At 46.5% G+C, this 25,155-nt stretch overlaps 1 protein-coding gene across 1 annotated transcript; it reads right to left on the reverse strand.

Annotated features, from left to right (window-relative positions):
* Window positions 1–1,652: 1,652 nt before the first annotated feature.
* Window positions 1,653–25,133, reverse strand: WDR3 (WD repeat domain 3). Its single transcript, XM_061454196.1, has 26 exons — window positions 24,856–25,133; window positions 23,258–23,467; window positions 22,762–22,880; window positions 21,074–21,152; window positions 20,566–20,661; window positions 19,996–20,106; window positions 19,129–19,230; window positions 18,917–19,014; window positions 16,929–17,024; window positions 16,369–16,599; window positions 15,449–15,542; window positions 14,936–15,037; window positions 12,752–12,837; window positions 12,160–12,295; window positions 11,450–11,506; window positions 10,656–10,756; window positions 10,399–10,510; window positions 10,150–10,284; window positions 8,842–8,892; window positions 8,178–8,243; window positions 6,683–6,775; window positions 6,099–6,146; window positions 4,345–4,388; window positions 3,702–3,830; window positions 3,062–3,155; window positions 1,653–2,485 (listed from the first exon to the last, which is right to left on the reverse strand). The coding sequence occupies exons 1-26, from the start codon at window positions 25,024–25,026 to the stop codon at window positions 2,330–2,332; spliced, it is 2,817 nt and encodes a 938-aa protein (XP_061310180.1). The 5' UTR covers window positions 25,027–25,133; the 3' UTR covers window positions 1,653–2,329.
* Between the last annotated feature and the right edge of the window lie 22 nt (window positions 25,134–25,155).

The raw sequence follows: 25,155 nt of genomic DNA on the forward strand, positions 1-25,155 counted from the left end.
TGGACTGCTGGCACAGGACAGACCTCTTCCATTTAAAGCATGTGCTGAGCTCCCACAGCAGCTGAGCGAGTCCTTTACTGGTGTTTTGCACTGCTTCACCAGACATAGGCTATTTGTCTATCAGCCCTTTGAGTCAGATTTGACCTATAAACCAAGGCTGAAAGCCAGCTCAGGAATGTGCTAAACCAGATATATACCCAGCTGGCTCTGCTGATTTCTGCCCTGATGTTTTTCAGGTTTCTACAGGCTGCCAGGAGTGCATTCTGGGCACTGAGGCCACTGCTGCCGGGGCAGACTGGTCACAAGCGGTAGAAATCAGAGAGCAAGCTCAATGGGGAAGCCTGTGTTAGCACCAGTGGAGAGAGGACAACTAACGTCTACCACCTCAAAGACTTTTTCTTCCAAGGATTCTGCCCAAATCCCAGTAACAGCACAAAGGTGAAGAAATTCCACCTCAGGTCAGAGGAGACGCCCGTCATCATCATGAGATGACTCTGCATCCCAAGTGTCTCTTCTATACCACCATCTACATCCTTGTCATTGGTTCCTCAGTTTGTGTGCACTTCTGGCCATCTTTTTCCTCCCAGAGGATCATCCCACAGCAGCTCTTTACATAGGTTCTGTAACATTTATAGCCCTGACATGAAGGTAAACAGAGCACATCACACAGAAGCATAGAGTCAGCCTTTTGGTACCTGGTTTGGTATCTCTTTCCTCAGTCACCACTGCTGAAATGTCCCCTGCTGAAGCCACCCCTCCATCTGTAACCCTTTTGTTTCCTAGTGGACTAGCACATTTCAGCAGCAGCTGAAGATGTCAACTGAAGTTACCAACACAATTCATCATCCTACAGAGTCTCCTCTCCCTCCCACTGCCGAGGGTCTCCTTTGGGAGAAACACATAGAACAGAATACAGTGGAATAGAACAGAATAGGTCAGGATGGAGACATGTCTGAATGGAACTGTTTTATGACAAGTTTCATCCATATCTGGACAAATACAAAATCTTAGAGGCATCCAGAAACGTGTCAGAGAGCTGTATGGAGACTGCTATTCCCATAAAGACTGTGGGACCCATATCCTGGTGCTGCTGCAAGTTACCCAGGCTCTGAAGTAGCAAGTGAACCATCAGCCCCCTGACACAGTTATTTACTAACAACAGTTATTCTAATAGGCATGGTTATTACACCTGAGGTGCTGCCAAGAGACCGACCAAGTGAACTGTTTGCCTTGTGTGTAATTGCTACTAACAGAAAACCAAAGTCAAAGACAGGAACAACTGGGATGCGATTAGAAGTCCACATAAAGCTCAAGTTAGAAAGAGGTCCTGCTCTGAGTGCCCAACTCAGACACACAAGTCCAAAAGTCAGAAAACTACTCAGCCCCTACGATATCCACCAAACCAGTGATTACTGGGTAAAAAAAGACAGCATGTACTACAAACTAGTAACTTACAGGCAGCAGCAGAGCCTTGCTCACTCTATCCTGCCCCACCACCCCTGCTGTGAAAATAAATCCTTTTATCTGATACAGGACAGGTACAACACTGCAACAATTCACTGCAATTTCTGACAACTGGAGCAAGTACGATGCAAACAACCCAGGCTTCTCATACTCAGCCTGCCAACTGTAAGGAATACCACAAGCCTGGATGGCAGCCCTTTCATTTGCTCCCACAGATTTTATTCTGCCAGAATAAAAAAACCCAAACCCTTTCAGAACTGACACATAAGGCAAGGCAGTTGAGGCTTTACAGAAAAATATCAGGACAAAACTCCACGAACAAAAGGTGTTTCATAAAGCATATATAAATATGCCTTTAATAGAGGGCAGCCATATTTTCCCATCCCATCAAGAAGTGAGTGGCTGCAGATCAAGCTCTCACACTTGGGCAGAGGTCACGTAGCTTTGCTCAGAGGCTCTGAGCACTGCCACAAACCACCAGCAGGTGTCAAAGCAGCATGAAATCCTGCGAGCTGCCTTCCCCAGCCAGGGCATGGTCTCCCCAGCACTCCATGTGCAGGATTCACTCCGTGGAGAACACAGTCAGAATAGGTGAACTCTTCTGCAGGAGAAATCGCCTCCATTTCACACAGCCACCTCAGAAACAGTTCACATGCATGCATTTGCAGCAGCCTACAGAGAGCTCATCTCAGAGACAACCGTTCTGAGCTGGGGTTATACGCTGGGCTATACCACATGGGGAGCAGACAGGCTTTGTCCCAGCCAGCAGACATCATCACAGCTATTCAGCCACAAGAAAACTTCCAGGGCCAGCACTGAGGCTACAGGACCCCATCCAGCTGCTCTGGGTCTTGGGCAGCAGACGCTAAAGCACTGCAAGAATCATCTTCTCCTTCTTCTTCCTCTTCCTCCTCTTCTCCTCAAAACGGTCAGTAGCATCAGCAAAAAATGTCACCTCATCCCTGGCCTCAATCTCTCTCTTCAGGTACTGAAGTCCCGCCATGTTGAATCCCAGCACATCCTGCAAACAGACCAGCACCACACTGTTGGGTACATAACAAGCTTGTTTGGGGGCAGAGGGTCCTGCACTGGCCACCCTTTACTAAGAAATGATGAAAGCAAAATAGCCCACAGGTTTAAATAAACCAGCATTCTTTACATGTAAACTTTAGCCGAGTAGGAAAACAGTCAGTCCTGCACCTTGCTCCCCAGAGTTCTCTCAAGAGCACCTATAATCCACTGTATTTGCTGAAAGACAAGATGCCGACAGGCACTAGTTGCATCATTTGTGATATTAGAAGCCCACAGAAAAGCCCAAGAGAAATAGTTTATTTACCTCCAACATATTAAGAAACTAGTGAGCCAGAGCCCAAATACTCAAATTCAAGAGTAAATGAGGGAGCACAAGTGCAGGCTCATCACTGGGCAGTCTCACACATCAGAAGGTGAGGAAAAGGCAACCTGTTTGCAGCGGAGGAAGGCAAAATGGGCTCAGACCCCCAACCAACTTTCCCACTGGACACCACAGACAACACACATTCCCAGACACTGGACCATCCTCTTACTCCAGATCCCAGGGGGTGGGTGCAACACTCACCCGGGCCTCACTGACTCTGGAGATGGTGGTTTTCTTCAGGTTTTCTATTACAGTCACCAGCATGTGGTTGCCTGTGATCTGTCCAAAATGTATCCTGGGAACAAAGCAGGCAGTGATGTATTGCAGCATTACTGTTGGAAGCATCAGAAAGCCCTCACCTGAGCCTCTCTGCGTTATGGACATAGGATTTTTCTTAAATTAGGCCAGCCAGGCATAGGCAGATTGACCTGGAAAAGCTATTTTCTGAAGCTTCTTTTTAAGTGTTTCAAGGGGAAGGTCTCTGTCAGGCACTGAGGACACGGGCTCTGCAATGACCCTGTACCAGTCAACAGTGCCTTGATGCAGGATCTTTATACAATGAACTTCAGGGACCAGGACCAGCAACCCCATCTGGGCACGTCAACATTCTACATCCAGTCAGTCCATTCCCACACACTGTTTGCTGCAGCTGCAGTGATTCCTTACCTCCTGCAGAGGCCACATCCTCATTCCCAACAATGCTTCTCATGAGCTCCAGATCAAGAGATGTAAGAGAAAGCCCACTACCGATCAGAGCCCTGTTAGGGTTGTCTCAGGTTCTGGACAGCAACAGCAACCAAACTGACACTAACAGATCTGTCTGGGCAGATGAAAGACTCACTTGAGCAGGAAGAGGAGAGCTCGGCACAGGAGTTCAATATCTGAGCCCAGCTGAATATATTCATTGAACAGTCTGAGCAGGTCAGGGACATAGGAGAAGGGCAACACCAGGAGAGACTCTTCCAGCTCACTGAGGAGAAAGCAAAGGAACAGAAGCATTAGAATAGAAGCCTTAGTTAGCTAATAGAATCTCAGCCACTGCACTGCTACAGATGAACAGGAAGCACTTCTGTATAGGTAGGTTCTGGAACATAAGCTGTGCTAAGCAAGACTGCTGCTCTTTGACCACCCACAAAGCACAGTGCACCTTCACAGACTACAGCCCAGGTCAGCAGGTACCTTCTGGCACAGGAAGCAGGCACACAACCTTCCCTCCTCAGCATCCCCAAGCTGCTCTTCACATAAATGTGCGCTTCCAAGCAGCCAACTCTCATACACAAGCTCCATCCAGCACTCCCCATGGAAGTACCAATTTCCATTTCCCAATGTCCTGCATGAGGAACATGCCAGGAACAGAACTCAAGACTCTCTAGCACTGCCCAAACCCAGCATGAAAGACCATTCCAGGACCCCAGCCAGTCCCAGGCCCAGAAATGCAATACTTGGTCACAAAGCTGTTCAATGATAAGGCTTTCAGGACTCACCTCGACTTGACCTTCTTGAAAACTTCTAGCACGTATGCAGAAGGCTGTAACAGAGGAAAGAACCACCTCTGCATACCAAGAAACATTCCAGGACAAACATGTGCCTTAAGGTCTGTGTCACCCAGTTACAAACATGCAATCACATCTTGACATAACCATATCAGGCTGACTATAGCAAAGAGGAAACTCCTTCAGCTTCAATCAGTCTAAGAAGTTGTCCCTCCCCATAACATAACCCGGTCTGGTAAAGAATATTGTGAAAATTGAAGTTTATATTCAAGCAGCTAAATCATCTCATATGCAGTTCAGTGGATCCTGTACAACCTGGAATGAAAAGCCTGGTGAAACAGACAAATTACAGAGATAAAACCTTAAACTCATCTCCCAAAGACTGAATTCCTGCTTATCTGCTGAAAGTGTTTGGCAGATGCAGAGCAGAGCTGAGAATTGCCATAGTAAAGTACATGACTACTAATTCATAGGATTTCATTCACTTCCATTCAGTCTATTCAACTTGTAATAAAATATAGTCACAGGGGAGGGGGCAGAAGGGCTCTTATAAGGTGGTTACAGGTAGTTAGAAGACAAAAGGCTGTTCCATCTGGCATTGACATACTCCTCAGAGAAGGTGAGGATGAAAAAAACAAGGATCTTCTAAAGGGTAATTCAAAATGCAGTCCAGGAATACACACTGGAATAACCAGGAAAACCAAAACAGAATCAGTAACTGCTGTACCAGTGCCACAGAAATAAGCCTGGGCAGCTACCATATAGCCCTGCCTTGCTCAGAGCTGCCCTGCTGTTGTTACAGCTGCACAGGCAGTGATTTAGGGTCAGGAAACCCTCACGTGCTTCCAGCTCCAACTTCTTGAGTCAAGGCAACACAGTAGGAATGCTGGGACAAGTGCTCCACAAGCAGCATCTCTCCCAAGAAAAAGGGTAAGTGACGGTCAGCACATGAAGTCTTTCTGTTCATGGTCTGACATACTGAATGCTCATCATGGTCAATTCACCAACTAACAGGACATTTCATAACTTGTGGCTAATGTTTTTACCCAGTAGACCAGCACATTCTTCCAAGGCTTTGGAAACAGGTTCAAATCCCCTTCTTTGTACAGTAAGATTCAATTAAACATTACCTGCTTCCAAGGAATTTTGCTAGCTACTGAGCCATAGGATTTCACTCACCCATCTTCAATCTATTCCACTTGCATTTAAATATGCCTGTATTCCCAGAGGAAGGGAGGGAATGGCTCTGGCTAAGTGTTTAAGCTAAGTGTTAAGTGTTATTCACAGGGTGGGAGGCACAGTGATATGGGTAGTTCCCAGGAATGCTCAGGTATTTTGGGTAACATGACACAGCTCCTCTGGAGCATGCTATATAATGGCAACTGCACCCTACTGGCAGAGGCACAGGAAGGGTTTGAACTAGCTTTCCCACATCTTGGAGAATACTGTCAACTGCTGGCTCATGGTAAGGTCCATGATAAGGTCACGGCTACCATCAGGGTTATGTTTAACCCTGATGAGGTGAAACATTTGTAACACCTCCAGGAGATTAAAAAAAATACCAAAAACCACCACCACAAAACCCCCAAATTGTGTTCACTTTGCACAAGCAGAAGTGCTGAATTTTCACTTCAAATTGAACCAAATAGTTAGTCCACAGCAACCCAGTGTTTTGGCTCAGCCTGAAAATGAACCAGCCCCACCCCAGTTGAGAATGGGCCACAGCCAGTGGGCATTCCACTTACTGTAATATTTCCATAGGCACGCAGGATGGGATTGACAGGAAAGGGAACCTGGAGACACAGAATGGGTCAGAATAAGATAGGTGTATGTGTACAAATGCATATTCACAGAGAAAACTTTAATCTGCAGAGCTTTTATCGAGTCCTCCTGCAATTTCACTTCCACCCTCCCCAGAACATTGATGAGGCCTCATTTACAGATAATCTCATTCTCAGACGTGCACAGATAACGCAAACATGCATGAATCTTCTTCCACTTCTTCATTGTCACTTTTCCCCACTGATACCACAGCCCCTAATTTTGCAGGGAATGTTGAGCTGAAGGCAAAGAACAGGCTGAACAGGAGATGAATTTGCAGCAGCATGCTCTCCCAAGAACAAAAACACCCATCTTACATCCTACTGTGACCTGAAACAAAGATCGTTGGAAAGAAAACCCCACCAGCCATGCCCAGAGCAGTGTCATTTTGTTCTTCAACAGATTTCAGCAAATCTCTGCTATTTCCAGCTGTTTGATTTTATCTGCGTGCTGAGTTGGAAGGATACACCCAATACCCTTGGGATTGGCACAATCCTCAGTCTTTTACCTCTTTTCCTGCAGCTTTGCATATGGCCTTGTGCTCCTTCAGTTTTGCCATCTCTTCTCTATACAGCTCAATAGCTTCCATGATCCGCTCAGCCTGTACAGCACAGGAACAGCACATCAGTGACACCAGAGAAGCCAAAGCAAATATCAAGTCCTACTGGACAAATGGAGGTGGAAGCAGAGACTGATGTGGAGAATCATAGGACATCTCCTGCAGAAAGGCAACCTCTACTCCAAACTGCACCACTACTCAGAGCATGTCAATCATGTCCTGAAGATGTCAGAACATGAGCTGCATCAAAAAGGAGCGTGATCAGCGGGTCAAAGGAGGTGATCCTGTCCCTCTGCCCTCACGAGACCCCACTTGCAGCACTGTGTGCAGTTCTGGTGTCCTCAGCATAAGAAGGGCATGGAACTGTGGGAACAAGTCCAGAGGAGGCCACAAGGATGAGCAGGGGCTGGAGCACCTCCCATATGGACACAGGCTGAGAAAGCTGGGGCTGTTCAGCCTGGAGAAGAGAAGGCTGCATGAAGACCTCAGAGCAGCTTCCAGTATCTGAAGGGGGTCTACAAGGGTCCTGGAAAGGGACTCATCATCAGGGACTGTTGCAACAGGACAAGGGGTGATGGGTTTAAACTTGAACAAGGGAAGTTCAGGTTAGATATAAGGAAGAAGTTCTTTACTGTGAGGGTGGTGAGGCCCTGGAACAGGCTCCCCAGAGAAGTGGTAAATGCCCCATCCCTGGCAGTGTTCAAGGGCAGGTTGGACAGAGCCTTGAGTGACAGGGTCTAGAGTGAGGCATCCCTGCCCATGGCAGGGGGGTGGAACTGAATGATTTTAAGGTCCTTTCTGACCCAAACCATTCTGTGATTTCCCCCACTGCCCAGGGTGCTCTGCTGCAGCTTCAATTGTTGCCTTGACACTGAGCTCCCACCCCCTACCCAAGCAAGCAGCATGCCTCTGAAGAAAGTCAGGGTCAGGCCATTTCGATTACTCAGATTAACATCTTCTCTGTACTTATAAGAGCACCAGACTGTTGAAATCTGTGCCATGAAATTACCCATCCCCGCACCTTCCTGGTACACCTTCTGCCTCAGGCACTGCAATACATTTCTACCTTCCACAGATGCCCACAAGACTGAGCAGCCCTTTGGGGAGCAGCCTGGATCCTAGAGAACATCTCAGCTGCCTTGTGTTCTTTTTTTGGGGCCCCAATGGTCAAGAGCAGCCCCATCTGTCCCACACATGACAAGCAGAGAAAGCTGCAGCTACAGGAACCTCACCTGTTCCCTGGAGAGGTTTGGGGAGAATTCCTGGTGCTTGACTCTCCAGAGTCAGACCCTTCCCTGCGGGCCATGAAGCAGGACAGACTGCTCTTGTATGCATGGTAAACTGCCCTCATGTGACAGCACAGGTTACTCTTTCAAACTAATGCTCCAACCCTCGAGAGACTGCTGAGGCACAAAGCAGTGCTGGTAGACCCGCATGATCTTACCGCTTTGATGGTTTCAATGGTCTTCTTTCCTGCGAGCCCCGTCTCTCCTTGAGTCTCCCCAGCCACCTACAAAATGCAGAGTCTGCATCCTACCACAATCCATATTAAGAAAAACAGCCCCATTCCCTAAACCGGTGGTTTATCTGGGAAAATACTGTACTTGCCAAGTGCAAAGCTCCTTCTGATGAACAGAGGTGCTGTGTGTTAGTATGCTCTGGGAGGTAGGTAAACACAGCTCTTGTTCTGCCAACAGAGGCTGAATAATACAACCAGCAGCACAACCCAAGCACCTAAGCAAGAGGGATTAGGTTCCCCCACCAATCCTGTGTTACATCGAGTTGGAAGCAGTCAGAAGGCAGCCATGGTACAGAGCTGGTGTGGACCCGGACATTGGAGATAGCAAAGCCTACAGCACAGAGAAGTTTCAGTGTCCACAGCTACTGTGTGTTTGGCCAGCTCCACACACTCTCCTGAAGTTATGTGTGTGAAGTATCAGTCAACTGTATCTTGGGGCAGCTACAGCTTCATCAGCACCTTTCCCCCCCTGCACCTCCTCAAAGCAGTGAGATTACCAGTCCTCTCCGACACCTCTTCTATGCCTCTTACAGAAGTAGTTATTCCAGCATCTGTACAGTCAGACTGACACACGCTCACTGCAACTCACCACAGGCTGCTCTTCCTTCGCCACACTCTCTTCATATTCAGCTTCTCGTTCCTACAGTGGAGGAGAACACAATGTATTAACAGATTTGGGCACAGATCCCTTCCAGACTAGTTGAGCAACAGAACCTGCACCTTCATGCAGCTTGTTACAGAACCAGGATAAATCAGCAGGGATCAACAACAACAGTGCAAAATACCCACTTGTCCCTGGTCCCAACCCCACAGAGAACTCTGTAACCTCCCGGACTGAAAGAAATGAAGGTCTCTGCTCTGGATACAGGAATAGCCCATAGACAAGACACCAAGCTGAGATGGAGACAACAGCAATTCAGCACCAGACTTTCCACCTGGCACACAACACAGAGAAGCCTAGAAAAGTCCTAGGGTTATCCTAGCCTGCAAGAGGAAAGAATCTCCTGTCTGGCACTTCTCACGTCAATAGGGCCCCATCGGTGTGTAATTCACTACTGGTGTATTTGTGCCCATCTTGTTACTCAAACTTGACCCAAACAACACTTTCCTGGCATCTGGAAAAAGCTGTCTCTGCTCTCCTTTTACCATCACCATTCCTAGTACACCAACCACTGGGCATCAAGATGCTGCTGATGGGTCACCTCAGGTTTCATATCAAGACAAGTCTCTGAGCAATCTGATACAGCTTCAAGGTGATCTTGCAGTGAACAAGGGGTAGGACTGGACTCTGACAACAGTGTTTCCACCCTACTTAAGTCTTTCTGCAAGTCTATGATTCACATATATATGCTACATGAATATATGCTTAAAATAGAGTAGAATGGGCTTATTCCATCCTTTCCGAGCTTTGGAGCCTGCCTCTAAGATAGAATAGACCTGTCATTGTTGGAAAAGAGGAAAACAAAACAAATTGCATTTAACAGGAGCAGTGCTCTCCATCACTCCACAACAGCCACCTGCTGAGCTGCCTACAAAGCACACACATCGAAAGGAGCACAACAGAATAAGAGAAGGTCAAACAGTGTAGCCAACTGACCTGTTGAAAAACATAGCTCTAGAGTAAAGTCTGAGAATCAAGAGAAAAGCAAAGCAGACAGCAAGTCAGCCAGGCATCTGCAATGCAGCAAACAAGCAAGCAACTGCAGCATCTGCAGTGCTCTCTCTAGACAGCTCAGGTCAACAGAACTATGGTGCAAAAGGTACCAGTCAACCCTGAGCACCTCAACACCAGGCTGCGGTTAGCAGTGAGCAACCTGCCAAGTGAGGAGCCAGACTCCTCCACAGTGAAAACCAAAGAGAAAACAGTTGTCTTTGGCAGGAAGGATGCAACTCTCACCATCTCCCTCTCCTCTTCCAAAACAAGTGGCTCCCTTGTCCTTTCCCAGAGGCGCAGGGACTTGTCATGGGATGCCGACACCACGTAGTCTCCATTAGGACTGAGTGCCAAACACCAAACCTCCTTGTGATGTCCCTGTGTGGCAGACAGAAGAGGTTAGACAAGAACACCACCCAGCTCCCACTCCTGAGGGAAGTGCTGCTCATAAAGGAATAATGCTTGCTTCCAACAGTCTCTAAAACTTCCTACCTCCAGTGTCTGGATGTGCTCAAATTTATCTGCATCCCACTGCTTAATCTTACTGTCCTTCCCAGCTGTGAAGAAGAGATGGGATTTCGCCACAAACTGCAGATACATCACACTGAAAGGGAAAAAGGCTCAAATTCATCCACTTGGGGAACACTGCAGACCTACACCCACATTATGCTGGACAAAAGGGTAATTGCTGGATCACAATCCCTTGTGATATAACCCGCAACCCAGAGATGCTGTAAAATATGACTGACCTGTCATCATGGGCAAAGAGAGAACGGTGACAGTCCCCAAAATCCAAGCCCCAAATCTTCACATTCCTGTCAGCGGAGCCAGTTGCTATTAGAGTCCCATCCTACAGAGCAACAGAGAGGAAGGTGTGGGGGAACTGGCTGGCAGCCCCATGAAGAATTGCTGCTGAACCAATGACTAAGAACTGCTGAGTATACAGATACCTGGCTCCTGAAACATGCTCCCCCCCAACCCCTCCATCACCTCTCGCCAGAGTGGCCCATGCCTGTGCTACCAGCACAGCCCACTGACAGCACCCTTCCTCTCTTCTGAACCTCTGCAGGCATTTAAGACCTTAGCTACATCTTGACATTTTTGGCTTCCAATAAGCCTCCTCCCAAGGACACCCTAGAACAAGATACAGCCCAAGAATGAATAGGCATGAGGAGGCTGCTCCACCTCAGCACCTGCTCTCTGCTCACACTACCAAAGAATTCGAGCTCCTCTCACAGAGTCAGTAACTTCAGCAGAGAGCAAGCTGTACCTCTTGAGTGTAGGGAACCACCACAGCATTTTGATTTCCACTTGCTCACAGAATGCCCTGGTCAGTTCCATCATGACCACTACTCAGTGACCCTCCTGGTGAGCACAGAACTGCAGGATAAGGAGGGGCTTGCTGCGTCCCATTAAGAAACTGCTAAGTCAGAGCAAGGAGGTGACAAGAAAGCACTATCCTAGAGACCTGGCTGCCAGCAGAGGTTCTTGCAGTCATTAGTATCATTGCAGTCCCACCTAACACAGCCCTAATGATACTTACATAGGAGATGTCCATACACAGCACTGGCAGCTTGTGTCCATACAGAGAGAGGAAAAACTGAAGCAGAAGAAAGGTGTCTCAGTTAGACATGCTGGGTAGAGATGTGTGCAAATCTCAAGCTCCAGGCCAGCTCTGTTGTGCCTCAGGAGTGCTGTCTTTCTAGCACTGCCCCACTTTCATTGTTAGCTGCAGAGCCATGATGGCAGAACTGAGGGTGGAAATACTCAAGCAAACTAAGCTAACACTGATGCCACCACTCCCTATGGAGTTCCTCTCTCCTCTTCTTTGCCTGTCCGTCAGTGCTGGTCTGTCTCGTGTCACTCCCTAACATTCATGTGCTAACACACAACTCACAAAACCACAACACACTGATCACAAGGAAGATTCTTCTCTCCCAGGCTTTGCCTCTGCTATGCCCTATTTAATGCCATGTGTGACACATCCATCTTTACAGTGCCTTGCAGCTCTGGGGAACCACCATGCCCTCAGGGTTTAGAGTGAACCTTGCACATGGGGGTTCACAGTACTTCCCAGATGAAAAACTATCTTCTCCCCAGTGTTGGGCAGCCATGTTCTGACAGGTTTGCTAGCAAACAGCCAGCTGAAGTGGGATGTATGGTCTCACTACGAGTGTCTCACAATACGTATTCCCAATCAGGCTACAATTGCATCACTCTCTGCACAGCCTCACAGCCCATTGGGTCATGTACCTTGAGTGTGTCAACATAGAAAACTTTCACAGTGCAATCCAGTAAGGAGACAGCCAGCAGCTTCTGGTTGGGGCTGTACCTCACACAGAGGACATCTTCATCCAGCTGCAAAACACGCACATGTTTCACAGAAAGCCTGGCAACATGAAGATAAAAACAACAATTGTGATCCCAAACAAACAAGTTTTGAAGAGATAAAAATATGACTCCCAGACTGCACCCTGGGAAAGCAACTTAATTCTAACACACAGCATCTCATCCCTCGTTACAACAAGACAGGCCTAGAAATAAGCACAGCACTGCAGGCTGATAAACTTCACTGCTAAATTTACTGCTTTCCGAGCTGGAGGACCATCGTGTGATTAGAAGCTACACTCCCACAAAAAGCAAGGGATCAGAATGGGGCAAGTGTCCTTGAGGTGGCTGAACAAAGCTCAGACCTTCACAAAACAGCACTGAGTTCACACTCTTCTCCACGTGTTCCACATACAAGTCATGGGCACTTGTTACAGTGCACACTAAAGGCCAAAGCATCCATCAGCAACAACGAATACTGAAGCTGAACATAGTCTCAAAAGGTTTATTTTCTCACCTTTTCTGAATGCTGCTCTCATCCTTCACAAGCTCGAACTCCCAGAACTTGACACATTTATCAGCACCACCTGTCACAAAGCCACGCTGCAGGGGAAAGCGAAAAAAAACACCATATTTGAAACTAGTTTTGCTGTAATCCAGAGAAACTCTACAGCAAGGAACTGTCAACACACAAGGTGGTTTCTGAAATGTCCCACATTCCTACCCTATTAATGATGAAGTGAACACCACCAGGAGCACTTGCTATGGTTAGATCATGCACTACCCATTGGCTGAGCAACAACAAATGTTTCAAAAGCTCTGACAGGGACCTCAAAGGCAAAGACTCCAAATGTTGAGACATGGACTGAAACGTTGGGTCTGAAAACATTAACCTCAGCTGCAGGTAATGATGTGCTTGTGTTTTGTGGGCAAGCTGACCCTCTCACTCTTACCAGAACACTCAGTCCACTACCCCACAAGCACAGCCTTCTAAAGGAAGGACAGTTCAACATCATCCCTTTTACATTAATAACATGGGAAAATCTATCCCCTATGTTTTAATGTGTAGGATAAACAAATTTCAGGAAGGTTATTACTTGCTATGGTTTTGATTCCACTAAAAACCACTCCAGCTTCAAGTGCAACATGAGAAAAGATGGCATATACAACAAAAAGAAGAAAGTGGAAACTGAGAGAAATCAGTATGAACCTGAACTGTGGTAATGGAGCAAAATTGATACAAGGAGTACAAGACACAAATAGATTTCTACAGCTACGGCGGTTACGCCAAGTAGAGTGAGCTAAGGAGGCTAGTATGAGAACTATTAAACAGCAATGCTCAGTAAATACGGGTTCAGGAAACATTTATCATCTGTTGTGGTCAGGAAAAAACCAACATGTTCCATAATCACACTACAAAACAGCGATGAAAAACTGCTCCAAAAACTCACAAGGCTGTTAAAATGCAGCTACTCATGTCAGACATTTATAAATGGTTCAGATTCCCCAAATGCAAGATTTTTACAGAGCAGTACAATGGAGAATCATAGAATGGTTTGGGTCAGAAAGGACCTTAAGATCATCCAGTTCCAACCCCCCTGCCATGGGCAGGGACACATCACAAAAGACCATGTCGCCCAAGGCTTTGTACAACCTGGCCTTGAACACTGCCAGGGATGGAGCATTTACCACTTCTCTGGGCAACCTGTACCAGCGCCTCACCACCCTCCTTATATCTAACCTGAACTTCCCCTGTTAAAGTTGGAACCCATCACCCCTTGTCCTATCCCTGCAGTCCCTGATGAAGAGGACTCTCTGAACTCTCAATTTCCATTCTCAGCAACTTTGGAAATACAGTGAGAAGAAACTAATGTAATACTATCATTCAGAGTGAACAGGCAGGCCTGGTAATTGTGAGCACAGTCAACAGAACAAACGGGTAATTACGGTTTCCATCAACCAAAGAAAGGGAACCGAATATGGAGAAAAGAGCTTATGGAAAATTAACTTGTTAGGGATTATCCTTTTCCTTAAGATCAAAAATGTTAGTTAAGCCCTTGGATGGATCCCAAAGGGCATCTGGCACTGGTGTAATCCCTATTACACAATGCACCCAGATCCTGGGGCCACCAGCAAAAAAATTGCTACAGTTAACTGAAAAAGTACAAGAACTAAGAGCCTGGAAAATGCATCCTGCAGGAACAGGAGAATTTCACCCTAATGACCATCAGCTAGATGGGAAGAGTGACTTGGTCATTCAAGATGAATGCCACACAAAGGAAAAACCTCACTGTGTTTAACAAAATCGTTAATCCAGCAGACAAGCAGCAAATTAAACTGGTTCATCAGCCACTGCAGCAGGTTAAAGGGACTGAAGCTCTCCACAGCTAGAACACATCCACAAGGTCTGTACTGCTGCACACACAGACTCCACCAGGGAAATCCAAGTGTCCTCCATCATGCAGAAGCCAGATTAGGTGATGAAGATGAGGCTCCACTCAGCCCAAAGATCTACTGCCATGTGCCACACAGCTAGAGAGGTATTTCAGCAAACCATGCCTGTATCCACAGTTTAAAGTTCTTAGAGACTACTAGCTGCACCCTCCACCTCCCAGGATGAAGGGATCCCATGCTCTCATCAGCAGTGCATACACAGGACAGGACATGCAACAGATGATACTTAGAATGGTGGCTGAGTTACCTGGTCTGGTGAAAGAGCAATGGACCACACCGCCCCGTCGTGAGCATTAAGTGTCTCTGTCAGACTCCCAGAAGCCAGGTCATATAGCTGCAGCTTCCCTGTCTGGGAAGAAAGATATATCACAGAGGACTAATCAGCCCCTTGACAACACATGAGAGCTCCCAGCAGAAGAGTACTCCTGTCACACATCTCGCTAGCAGCCAGCTTCATTAGATGGCTGTTATACACAGAAATCCAAACTCCTGATCACCATCAGTGACTTGCCCAAGCTACCCAGCTCAAGAAGCCACGAAAGCTGCATAAAGAGTTTGGGAATAGAGCAGAACCTGACTGTCAGAGAGGTTTTTACACCTAAACCAGAATGCTGCAGATGAAGAAATGCAATGTATTTTCTGTAAGGCTGCCTTCATGACATTTTCATAGCATATTTCCAGAGCTGGCCAGTCTGGAAATGCCCAAGTCTGGAAATCTGTTATGAGAGCTGTTTCTGGAGTACAAAAGCACACTGCTTACCTTGGTGCCAACGATGACTTGCCGATCTCCTGGGACAAAGAGCGAGCAAAGCGCATACTCACAGTCCATTGTCCGGATGCACTGCAAGGTTGCTCTGGAGATAAAGGCAAAGCCCAAAACCTCTTATCACACACACAGTCTGTCCCACTGAGACATGTTCCACCATGGCCTCTGCCCAGGGCTGTCTTTTCAGCTGGGGCCAGAGGATACACCACCACCATGCTATGACGCAAATGCTATCCAACATCACTAAGAACGTTTCCCATAAAAACATGCCATTATACCATCCACCATCATGACTTCCTGCTGTCATGAGCAAGGACAGCTCCTGTCATTCAGGAGAGGAAGAAGAAGTACAAGACAGCACACTCAAAGGAAACACAGCTTGAAATCCACAGCACTAAGGAAACACTGGGACAACCCTCTAGAACAAAACAGTAACTTACTCAGTCTAATACTACATCCTTCTGATACAATGCCAAGAAACCCACATGTTCCCAAAAGAACAGGTAGTAGCTAGTTCAGAGTTAGTACCTCTTATTAAAAAGGAAAAAAAGCAACAAAATACAGTCTATACTGGACTGCTATATACTACCTCTGTGTTTAGGTATTTATCTTTCCATACCTGCTACTAAACTTAGCCTCAGTGCTGCTTTACAGCAAGAAACTCCATGAGTTAATTATGGAGTTTTAGCTCCATAGAAACTCCATGAGTGAATTATGGAGTTTTAGCTCCATAGTTTTTCAGTTTTCCTAAGAAGGAAAGAAGCCAAATAGCTTTCTGTTTATTTCCTTTACTTCATTCACTATTTCATATTTCTCCATCAGCCCCTTATCACTGCCCATCTGAAGACAGCATCCCCGAGCTCTGGGAGACTGACCTGTAGGGCAGAGGGGAGTGACACAATTGGTCTGCATACCTGTTCCAAACCTTTACAGACTCTGCAGCTGCAGAGAGAACAGCAATGTTGTCAGAGCTGAAAGCCAACGTCCTGACATCACTGCGGTGCCCTCCAATGGTTATCTTGGATACACGGACAGCCTGTGGGACTTGTGCTGACAGGTTCAGGTTGTATGACTCAATGATGTTGCTCTGGAGCAGCAGAACGATCTTCAGCTCTCCTTTCGGAGAGAGAAACAAGTCAAATGACCTGTTAAATTAGACCAAAAAAAGTGCTGTACACAGGGGCAGTAAGACAAAATGTAGGATGTATCAAATATCAAGAACCGAGAAAGAGGAATATAGGCAGAGTGCATGCCACAAGCAAGTCCACACTAACTCACAGAGGTGTGCAAGAAGGGGACCACTTGTGGAAGAGGTGTGAATGGACTGGAGATTATGGTAGGCCTCTCCCCCAGCTTCAAGCAGAACACATGTCAAGGGTTAAACTTCTACCTCTCCCTATACTGAGCTGTACACAGTTCTTCCCAAGTAGCTACACAGCCACAGCTCAGCTTCTACAACAGGCTTTCCACTCACTTGATTTTAGAAGAAGCTCTGATGTTAGTCAGTCGTTGAATCTCCTCCTGCAGGCTCAGCTCCACACTCTTTTCAGGCTCCTCTTCAGAGTTCTGTCTAGGAATGTCAGGTAATGGAGAAGAGTCAAATAACCCAGCAGAGCCAACACAAACTTAACAGAGACAGTGAATAACAAGAAAACCACTTAGCCTGCTGAAAAGAACAACCCACTTACCCAGCAGGGCTAACTACATTTTAAGAACAGTGAAGATCATGCTGGCATGCAGACTACTGAAGAGATAAACTGCCCTAAAAAAGGACTATCTCTTCTGAACCCAAAGCATTTGAACAAGGCACGTTAGAAAGATGGATGCAAACCAAAAAATTAATACAAAAGATAGCTCAATGTCCAGGAAGATGTCCCTGAGGGGTCAGTGTTGAGACTGATTCTGTTCAACATCTTTGCCATCAACATGGACAGTGGGATTGACGACCCCTCAGAAAGTTTGCCAATGACATCAATCTGTGTGGCTGTCATGCTGGAGGGAAGGGATGGGATCCAGAGGGACACTGACAAGCTTGAGTGGTGGCCAATGCCAGCCTCAAGAAGTTCAACCAAGCCAGGTGCAAGATCCTACATCTGGGTCAGGGGAATCCCAGGCACAGTATTGGGCAGAAAAGAGATTCAGAGCAGCCCTGCAGAGGAGGACTTGGGGGTGCTGGTCGATGAGAAACTGAACAAGAGCCAGCTTCAGTGTGTGCTTGAGCCCAAAACCGCCCCCATGTGCTGGGTGGCATCAAAAGGAGAGCGAGTCAAATTAGGTGATCCTGCCCCTCTACTCTGCTCTTGTGAGACCCTACCTGCAGCACTGTGTGCAGTTCTGGTGTCCTCAGCGTAAGAAGGACATGGAGCTGTGGAGCAAGTCCAGAGGAGGCCACAAGGATAATCAGGGGCTAGAGTACCTCCCATATGAAGATAGGCTGTGAAAGTCAGGGCTGTTCAGCCTGGAGAAGAGAAGGCTGCGTGCAGACCTCAGAGCAGCTTCCAGTATCTGAAGGGGGCCTACAAGGGTGCTGGGGAGGGACTCTTCATCAGGGACTGTAGCAACAGGACAAGGGGTGATGGGTTCAAACTGGAACAGCGGAAGTTCAGGTCAGATATAAGGAAGAAGTTCTTTACTGTGAGGGTGGTGAAGCCATGGAACAGGTTGCCCAAAGAAGTGGTAAATGCTCCATCCCTGGCAGTGTTCAAGGCCAGGCTGGACAGAGCCTTGGGCAACATGGTCTAGTGTGAGGTGTCCCTGCCCATGGCAGGGGGGTTGGAACTGGGTGATCTTAAGGTCCTTTCCAACCCATTCTATGATTCTAAAACAGACAACAGAGAGCTGCGTTCGAGAGGGAGTTCAGCTTCTGCTCATGTCCTACCACTCATCCGAAGTCCTCAGCCGTTGCCAAAAATCCATCTCCAGATTTACATGCCCTGTGCTTCAGTTTCTACCCTGGAGCCAGACCTCTTCTGAAGGGCTGCTCTAAGACCCCTGTTAAGTGCCATGATACCCAGAAAGACACTTAACACAAATTAAACATTAAGAAAGCTCTCACTTGTATCTCTGTCTGCTGTAAAACAGGAGATGAGGTATTAGAGTCACTCTGACTTCTCAGATAAAACTCTCATTCTTGTACATTCTATCAAAGACTTTCTTTGATGCACCAAGCAGTGTAAATACAAATATCAGGTAGAAGTGAGCTGCTCTGAAAAACCCATTTTAGTCCATTCATTTGCATGCACTAGATTTTTTTGCAGGGAGGCATTTCCTTAGTCTCTGGAAGTAGTGTTGTTCAGACAAGCACTAAGGATGCACAGGAAGAGTGACCCCAGAACAGAACAGCTAGCAGAGAGAGAACAACAAGTAGCTTGGAGTTCAACCACTGTGTCGTGCTGCTGAAAGGCTTTTCTAACAATTCTCTGGAAACAGACAGCTTCCAAATACATGCAAAAGACTGCTTACTTGGCTTTTTTCTTTGCTTTCTTCATTTTCTTTTCCAATTTCTTCTGGATTTCCTCTTCAGAAAGGACAGAGAACACTTCCAGAACAACACCCGTTCCCTAAAGACACAGCAAATAAAGTCAAAGGCATGCAAAGCTCTGGTCATACAGAATTTACCCAAAGTCTCTACAAGCCTCATCTACAGCTTGATAGCAGAACCCCACACTACTTACATGGCAGGCCAAAATCTTGCCCGTTTGGTCTGTGGCAAGAGTTACTACTCGGTCTCTCCCTTCCCGCATGATGGATCCAACTTTGCTGCACTTTACAAGGCGCTATAGGGAAAGAAGGAGAACAACTCTGGTCTGAAAGTTAAAGTGATCTTCTCAAACTCAGAAATCTACTGGCAAGTGAGCTCAAGAGGAAAAGGGGGAAATAAACCTACAGGGTCCTGGTAGAACAGCTAGGAAGGATAACCTAGGGACAAAACAAGCATTGTGTGAACCATGAGCTTGTCTCCTGAACTTTTGCTGCTTTTTAGCTGAAAGTAATCAATGACAGGCTCAGTGGAAGAATTAAATGACTACTGCTTGCCAGTAAAGGCAGAGCTGATTTTTTTATGCTACAACAGCAGCAGAGCTCAGTTCCTCTGTCAGAAAAGGCAGAGGTGGTGATAACAGACTCTTAAACAGGTGATTGAAGGGAAGGAAATCCACTGGAGAGGAAGTTGGGAAAGTATTTAACAAGGTCAGGTATCAACCACAACTAGATGCAGTCTGAAATCTGAGCAGGACCCTGGAAAGTTCTACTGGAAAGAGAGTCAGTGAAGTCTCCAGCACAGCACAAGTGGGAATAGCTTTCTGCAGTCAAATCTCATGCTGTATTTTGTTACGGTACAACTCTGACTGCTGCTGAGGAAGATGTCATAATTCTCGTTTTGCTTAACAATTTCCCTTGCAGGCTAAATATGACACTTGGCGTATAAACCCCCAGAGAAGCAATATGTGACCATCTCTAAAACTCCTGCTGGCTCCGCAAGCAGCACCATGCAAATGAGGTTAAGATACAACATCCCACAGACAGCATGCAAAACAGCTTACTTCCTCAGGATGCTCATCCAACTCTAGGGTCTCATCCTCTTCAGTGTTTTCTTGTGCTCCAGGTGAAGACCCTTTGCTTTTCTTGGATTCTGGCTCATCAGGGTCTTTTACCTGCTCATGGACAAAAAGAACATAAGGAACACCTTAAATCACAAGAGATACAGTGTCCACGTTTCTGTCTCCCATTTCATTTCCCTGGAGGAACAAGTGGTTAGTGTGCACTGCAACTAAGGAGTGGCCTATAGCATGTCTGCAGACACCGAACACTGTGTCCTCCCCTCCTTATGACCCACCCAGAAGACTAATCTCTAGCCATAAGCCAGAAGGCAGGAAGATCTGACACAAGATCCGGAAATGTTGTTCTGGAAGTGCTCACAGGTCCACATGAAAGTTCAAAGCACAGAAAACAGAAAAGTCTATCCCTAGAGCAGCTTCTTGACCCCTCAAACAGCAAAGACATTGCTTTGGCTCAGTTTCCCAGGACATCAACCAGATCTAATATGTTCCAGTCTCAGTCCAAAGACAAGCGGTTGGGCAAGGCTGTGAAGGGTTACAGGGGGAGTATCTTACCTCCTCAATATATGCAATATCCCACACCCTCAGCTCGCTGTCTGCACTTCCAGTGACCAGACGCTTCTCTTCAGATACCACGGCCATCCCCCAAACCTGTGCAGAGGCACAATGTGAGGAATTGGCTTATGGCTCCTTTAACTATTGTAACAACAGAGCATCTTTAATTGATTTATTTAAACAGCAACCAACAGGAGACTGGATCTAGCCAGGACCTCCTCCAAGTACATCTGTTCTGGAGTCACCCACAGCATAGGGAAAGTTTGGAAGGTTCTCATTTGCTCATCCCTAAAGCCTAATGACAAACAAAATGTATCATAGTGCCCGTTTACAACTCATAAGAGCAGGAAGAGAGCAAAGTGAGCCATGTGTGAGGTCTCCCTCCCCAAGGCAGAGGGGGTGGAACTAGATGATCTTACGGTCATTTAAAACCCAAACCATTATGTGATTCTATGACATATAATCCTAAATCCCTCCAGCACAACAGCTCCCCACAAACCCTCTGTACCTCAGTACGGTGTCCAACCAGAGTTTTGAAGCAGTGCTGGGTGTCCAGATCCCACCATTTCACCAACGTGTCTTTGCCGCTAGTATAAAGAAGGAAAAACTCAAGACATGAGGAAAGACTGCCAGAGCTCACGTGCTTAGAAAAGTGATAGAAACAAAATCTAAACCATGCCACAACATCTCACAAAGCAGCTGCATTTTCAAGCTATGGAAGAACAAAGTATAGCAATACAAAGGTACTGCATAAAGGTATTTAGCACATCACTGAAAACTGCTTCCTCCCCTGGATTCAGCTGCAAGCCCAAGTGTCACACAGCCTCCTTTCTCACTTATTTAGGGTGAGAACAATACTGTTTACTTAGGTTGAGAATGGTAAGTGCAAAGTCCTGATCAATGCTAAAGCTGCCTCTAAAACCTCCCCTCCACATTCTCAACCTGTGCCATGCCTGTGCATTCACCAGGCTACAAGAAAAGCCGTTTCCTTCATTCTGAACAGTGATTTGGAACTGCTCCTCCTCATAGAGAATTACAGCAGCTTCAGTCCTTCAAAACCCCTGTAGGATTAGATCTTCCTTAAAACACATTTCTGGCCATATTATGCTACGCCAATACTACAAGAGCACTGGAGAAAAGTAATTTGAACATTTATATAGATTCTCTCAGTACATCTTACAATATTTAGTACTGGTTTTGGGGGGTTGTAACTTTGATAGTGCCTATTTTCCTCAATTAGTTTCAACTAAATCAAAATAGAACACTTGTTCCACTAGTAAGCTCCCTCAGGACAAGAAAAAAAGTCTGATTACAAGCGATATTTATTGTTAATCCATCTCTTTTGTTACACAGGATCCAAAGATACCTGTAAAGTGAACATATGAAAGTATCACCAAAGAAAAACACAACTGTACACAAAGGACTGCAGTCCTCTGGGAAAAAAAAAAAAAAACACAATATAAAGAAGCAACATTTTATTTCAAGAAAAGCAGGATCTCTACTCTGTCAATAAAATAAATTGAGCAGATTTCTTTATCCCAATTTAGAATTAAGAAGCATTTCTAAAGCTTGTCTACAAGGACCTGAAATTGCATTAAGAAATGGGCACCATCTACCAAACCAACAAAATACTACTTTTTCCACTGGAAACAACAAAAAAAAAGGCACAAGAAACTTGTTCTAATTTTACACTGAACTGATTTCTATTTAGCTATTAGATGACTATTGATAAACAAAGAAATCATTGACTGGTATTTGAGGATCTTCTGTCAGCCATTTATTTTTAAAGGGATAGTGTCAATAGCAGCTCATGTTGAATAACTGAAAACCAACTCAAAAAAACATCTCTCATCTTTTAATTAATTCCTATAATCCAGTTTAGCAGGAGGCAATTTTTCTGTCCTATAGCTGTGTGAATTACACCTTCAGAAGGCAAGTCTGCTTAATTCTTCAAGATAAACAGCAAAAATTCCTATGCACATAATGAACATTTCAGTTCTGTGTGCCATATCTGTATTCAGGCATCAGATTTAAGAAATTTGTGGACATGGCAAAATCATACTCTAAAATACTGGTGGGTCTGAGATACATGAGTTGAAAAGGGAAATACAAATGACTGTGGCACCCAAGATGCCTAAATTGCAAGTAAAACCATGGCTGCTTTCCTGATCAACTACTACACTTAGCCTGGCTCACCTGGTGACCAGCAGGTTCTTCTCCTTCAAGAAAAGGACTTGAGTGACAGCATCCTTGTGCCCTCTCAGCCGGTACAGACCGCTCTCGTTGATGACATCCCACACAATGGTATCTGTATCCTGGAACAGACAAGAGTGTCTCTGCAAAACATCTACCTCTGCTATGAGACATTACCTAGGAGCACACTTTCTCCCTCTGAATTTGAATGTCAGGGATGATTAATGCAAGTGACATTCCTTCCCCAAAGGTGCACTCAGGCCAATAAATGCACCTCTGCCCCAGTTAAAAGCTGCATTTACTATTCCTGACTCACAAGCTTCTTCACTTTAACAGCTCTACTGGTACCTCACTTCTGCCCTGCAGCCTCAGTTGCTCTCCCAGCCCTATAGGCAGAGGCCACATAACCCACTTAAAATACCAAACATTTTACAGCAGGTCAGCCTTCTCTATGGAGCATCTCTATGAAAGTGCTGTCCTCCAGATATGCAACCCTCACCTTTGAGCCAGATACCAGCCGGCCACCCAGATGGTCATACTGCATGGCTGTAACTGCAGCCTTGTGTCCATTGAAAGTGATAATCACTTCTCCACTTAGGAGGCTGAAGACACGGATGGATCCATCTTCATACCCAACAGCCAGGTGCAACCCATCTGGAGAAGGGCAGAGACAACTGACCTCCTGCTTAAGACCCTTAAGGATAACAACCTGCAATTTTTAGGAGACAAAGACATACAATATAGATAAATGACATGTTAGAGCCAGATACTTACACAGCACAAAGTATATACTGTACTCTTCTACTGAACTTCTAACTGAGCACTTCTGTCACTTTAGAAGCTCATTTTTCCACTTCCTGCACCAAATACAGTGCCATCACCTCTATTTTACAAGGGAGACAGCAGCTAGAATTGAAATAATTTCTCATAATCAAACAGAAAACTGGCGCAGAACAAGTCCTGGAACTCCGAAGCCAAAATTTCTCACCCTGCATTTTAAGTGCCGGAAAGCAAGGAACATTGCTTAAGTATAAAGTCTGAAAGCTTCTTCCTGACCCATCATCTCTTACTTGGTCTTTCTTTCTCAGGTACAGGACAGAGTTCTTGTCCATAGGCTACACAGGAACTTGAGAAAGACAAAAACATCTCCAAACAACATGCCAGCAGTCAGCACTCTAGGGGCTGTAAAGCAAATCCTGAATTCAGTTTGCAGTGGACAGCAGTACTTACTATGATTTCAGAATCTGACAGGATGCAACATGTAGCAAAGTCCTTAAAGTTACAGCTCACAAACCCCTATGGGATACAGTGTTCACAGGGGAAGCCCAGTTCCAAAGCTGAAAACAAATTCCACAACATGCCTATTTCATCCCGTAACTTTCTGGTCACCAGCTAAACAGGGAAAAGCTTTCCAGTCACTATGACAGTAACTACACTTCTTCAGCTGAGATACCACAGGCAAATCTCAAAGAATCAACAATGAAATTCAACCAGGGCACACTCACAGGCTCACACCACAAACAAAAGTTGGGGCTGTTCAGCCTGGAGAAGAGAAGCTGTGTGGAAAACTCAGAGCAGCTTCCAAGGTCTGAAGGGGGCCTATAAGGATGCAGGAGAAGGCCTTTTCATCAGGGACTGTAGTGATAGGACAAGGGGAGATGGATTCAAACTGAAACAGGGGAAGTTCAGGTTAGATATAAGGAAGAAGTTCTTTACTGTGAGGGTGGTGAAGCCGTGGAACAGGTTGCCCAAAGAAGTGGTAAATGCTCCATCCCTGGCAGTGTTCAGGGCCAGGTTGGACAGAGCCTTGGGTGAGATGGTTTAGTGTGAGTTGTCCCTGCCCATGGCAGGGGACTGGAACTGGATATCTTAAGGTCCTTTCCAGCCGTAACTGTTCTGTGATTCTATGTGCTTAGACTACAGAAAAGGGAGATGGGGAAGATGTGGAAGCGGCGCTTCCCTTAAGCTCAGTAACACAACGCGCTTTGCTTCGGGTGGCCCCAAAACGCCACACATCACACGATTACCCCCCCCCACACACACAGCCCCACGCCGCAAGTGGCTGCCCCTCACCAGCGTGTGTGTCCCCGCTCTCACCTTCTCTCCTTTCCGCGTGTCCCACACGAAGACGTGCTCGCAGGCCGGCACGGCCACATAGCGGCCCCGCTCCCCGCGCAGCGCCACGAAGGCCGCGTTACCCTTAGCGCTGCCCACCAGCCCGAAGAGCGCGGCCGGCCCGTACCGCAGGTACTGCCGGGTGAGGCCCATGGCGGTGCCGAGCTGCGGCGGGAAGCGGGGGAAAGCGCTGAGGAACCCCGGCCGCGGCGAGGAGCCACCACATGTACCGAGCCCGGAAGTGCTACAGAGCAGGCGGGGACAGCCCGCCCCGGAAGGGCC

The sequence above is a fragment of the Pezoporus flaviventris genome, unplaced genomic scaffold (genome assembly GCF_033815535.1).
Source record: "Pezoporus flaviventris isolate CSIRO_AGI_PZ_B2104156 unplaced genomic scaffold, CSIRO_AGI_Pfla_v1 ptg000015l, whole genome shotgun sequence".
NCBI classification, from domain to species: Eukaryota; Metazoa; Chordata; class Aves; order Psittaciformes; family Psittacidae; genus Pezoporus; species Pezoporus flaviventris.

What these genes read in the sequence shown, in the direction of transcription:
- WDR3 (XM_061454196.1), bottom strand. Translation starts at nt 25,026, where the DNA reads ATGGGCCTCACCCGGCAGTACCTGCGGTACGGGCCGGCCGCGCTCTTC. An exon ending in GGCTGGTATCTGGCTCAAAG is followed by an intron (nt 22,881 to 23,257) that starts GTGAGGGTTGCA and finishes TGTCTGTTCCAG; the next exon opens with GATACAGATACCATTGTGTG. An exon ending in TCTATGTTGACACACTCAAG is followed by an intron (nt 11,507 to 12,159) that starts GTACATGACCCA and finishes CTTCTGCTTCAG; the next exon opens with TTTTTCCTCTCTCTGTATGG.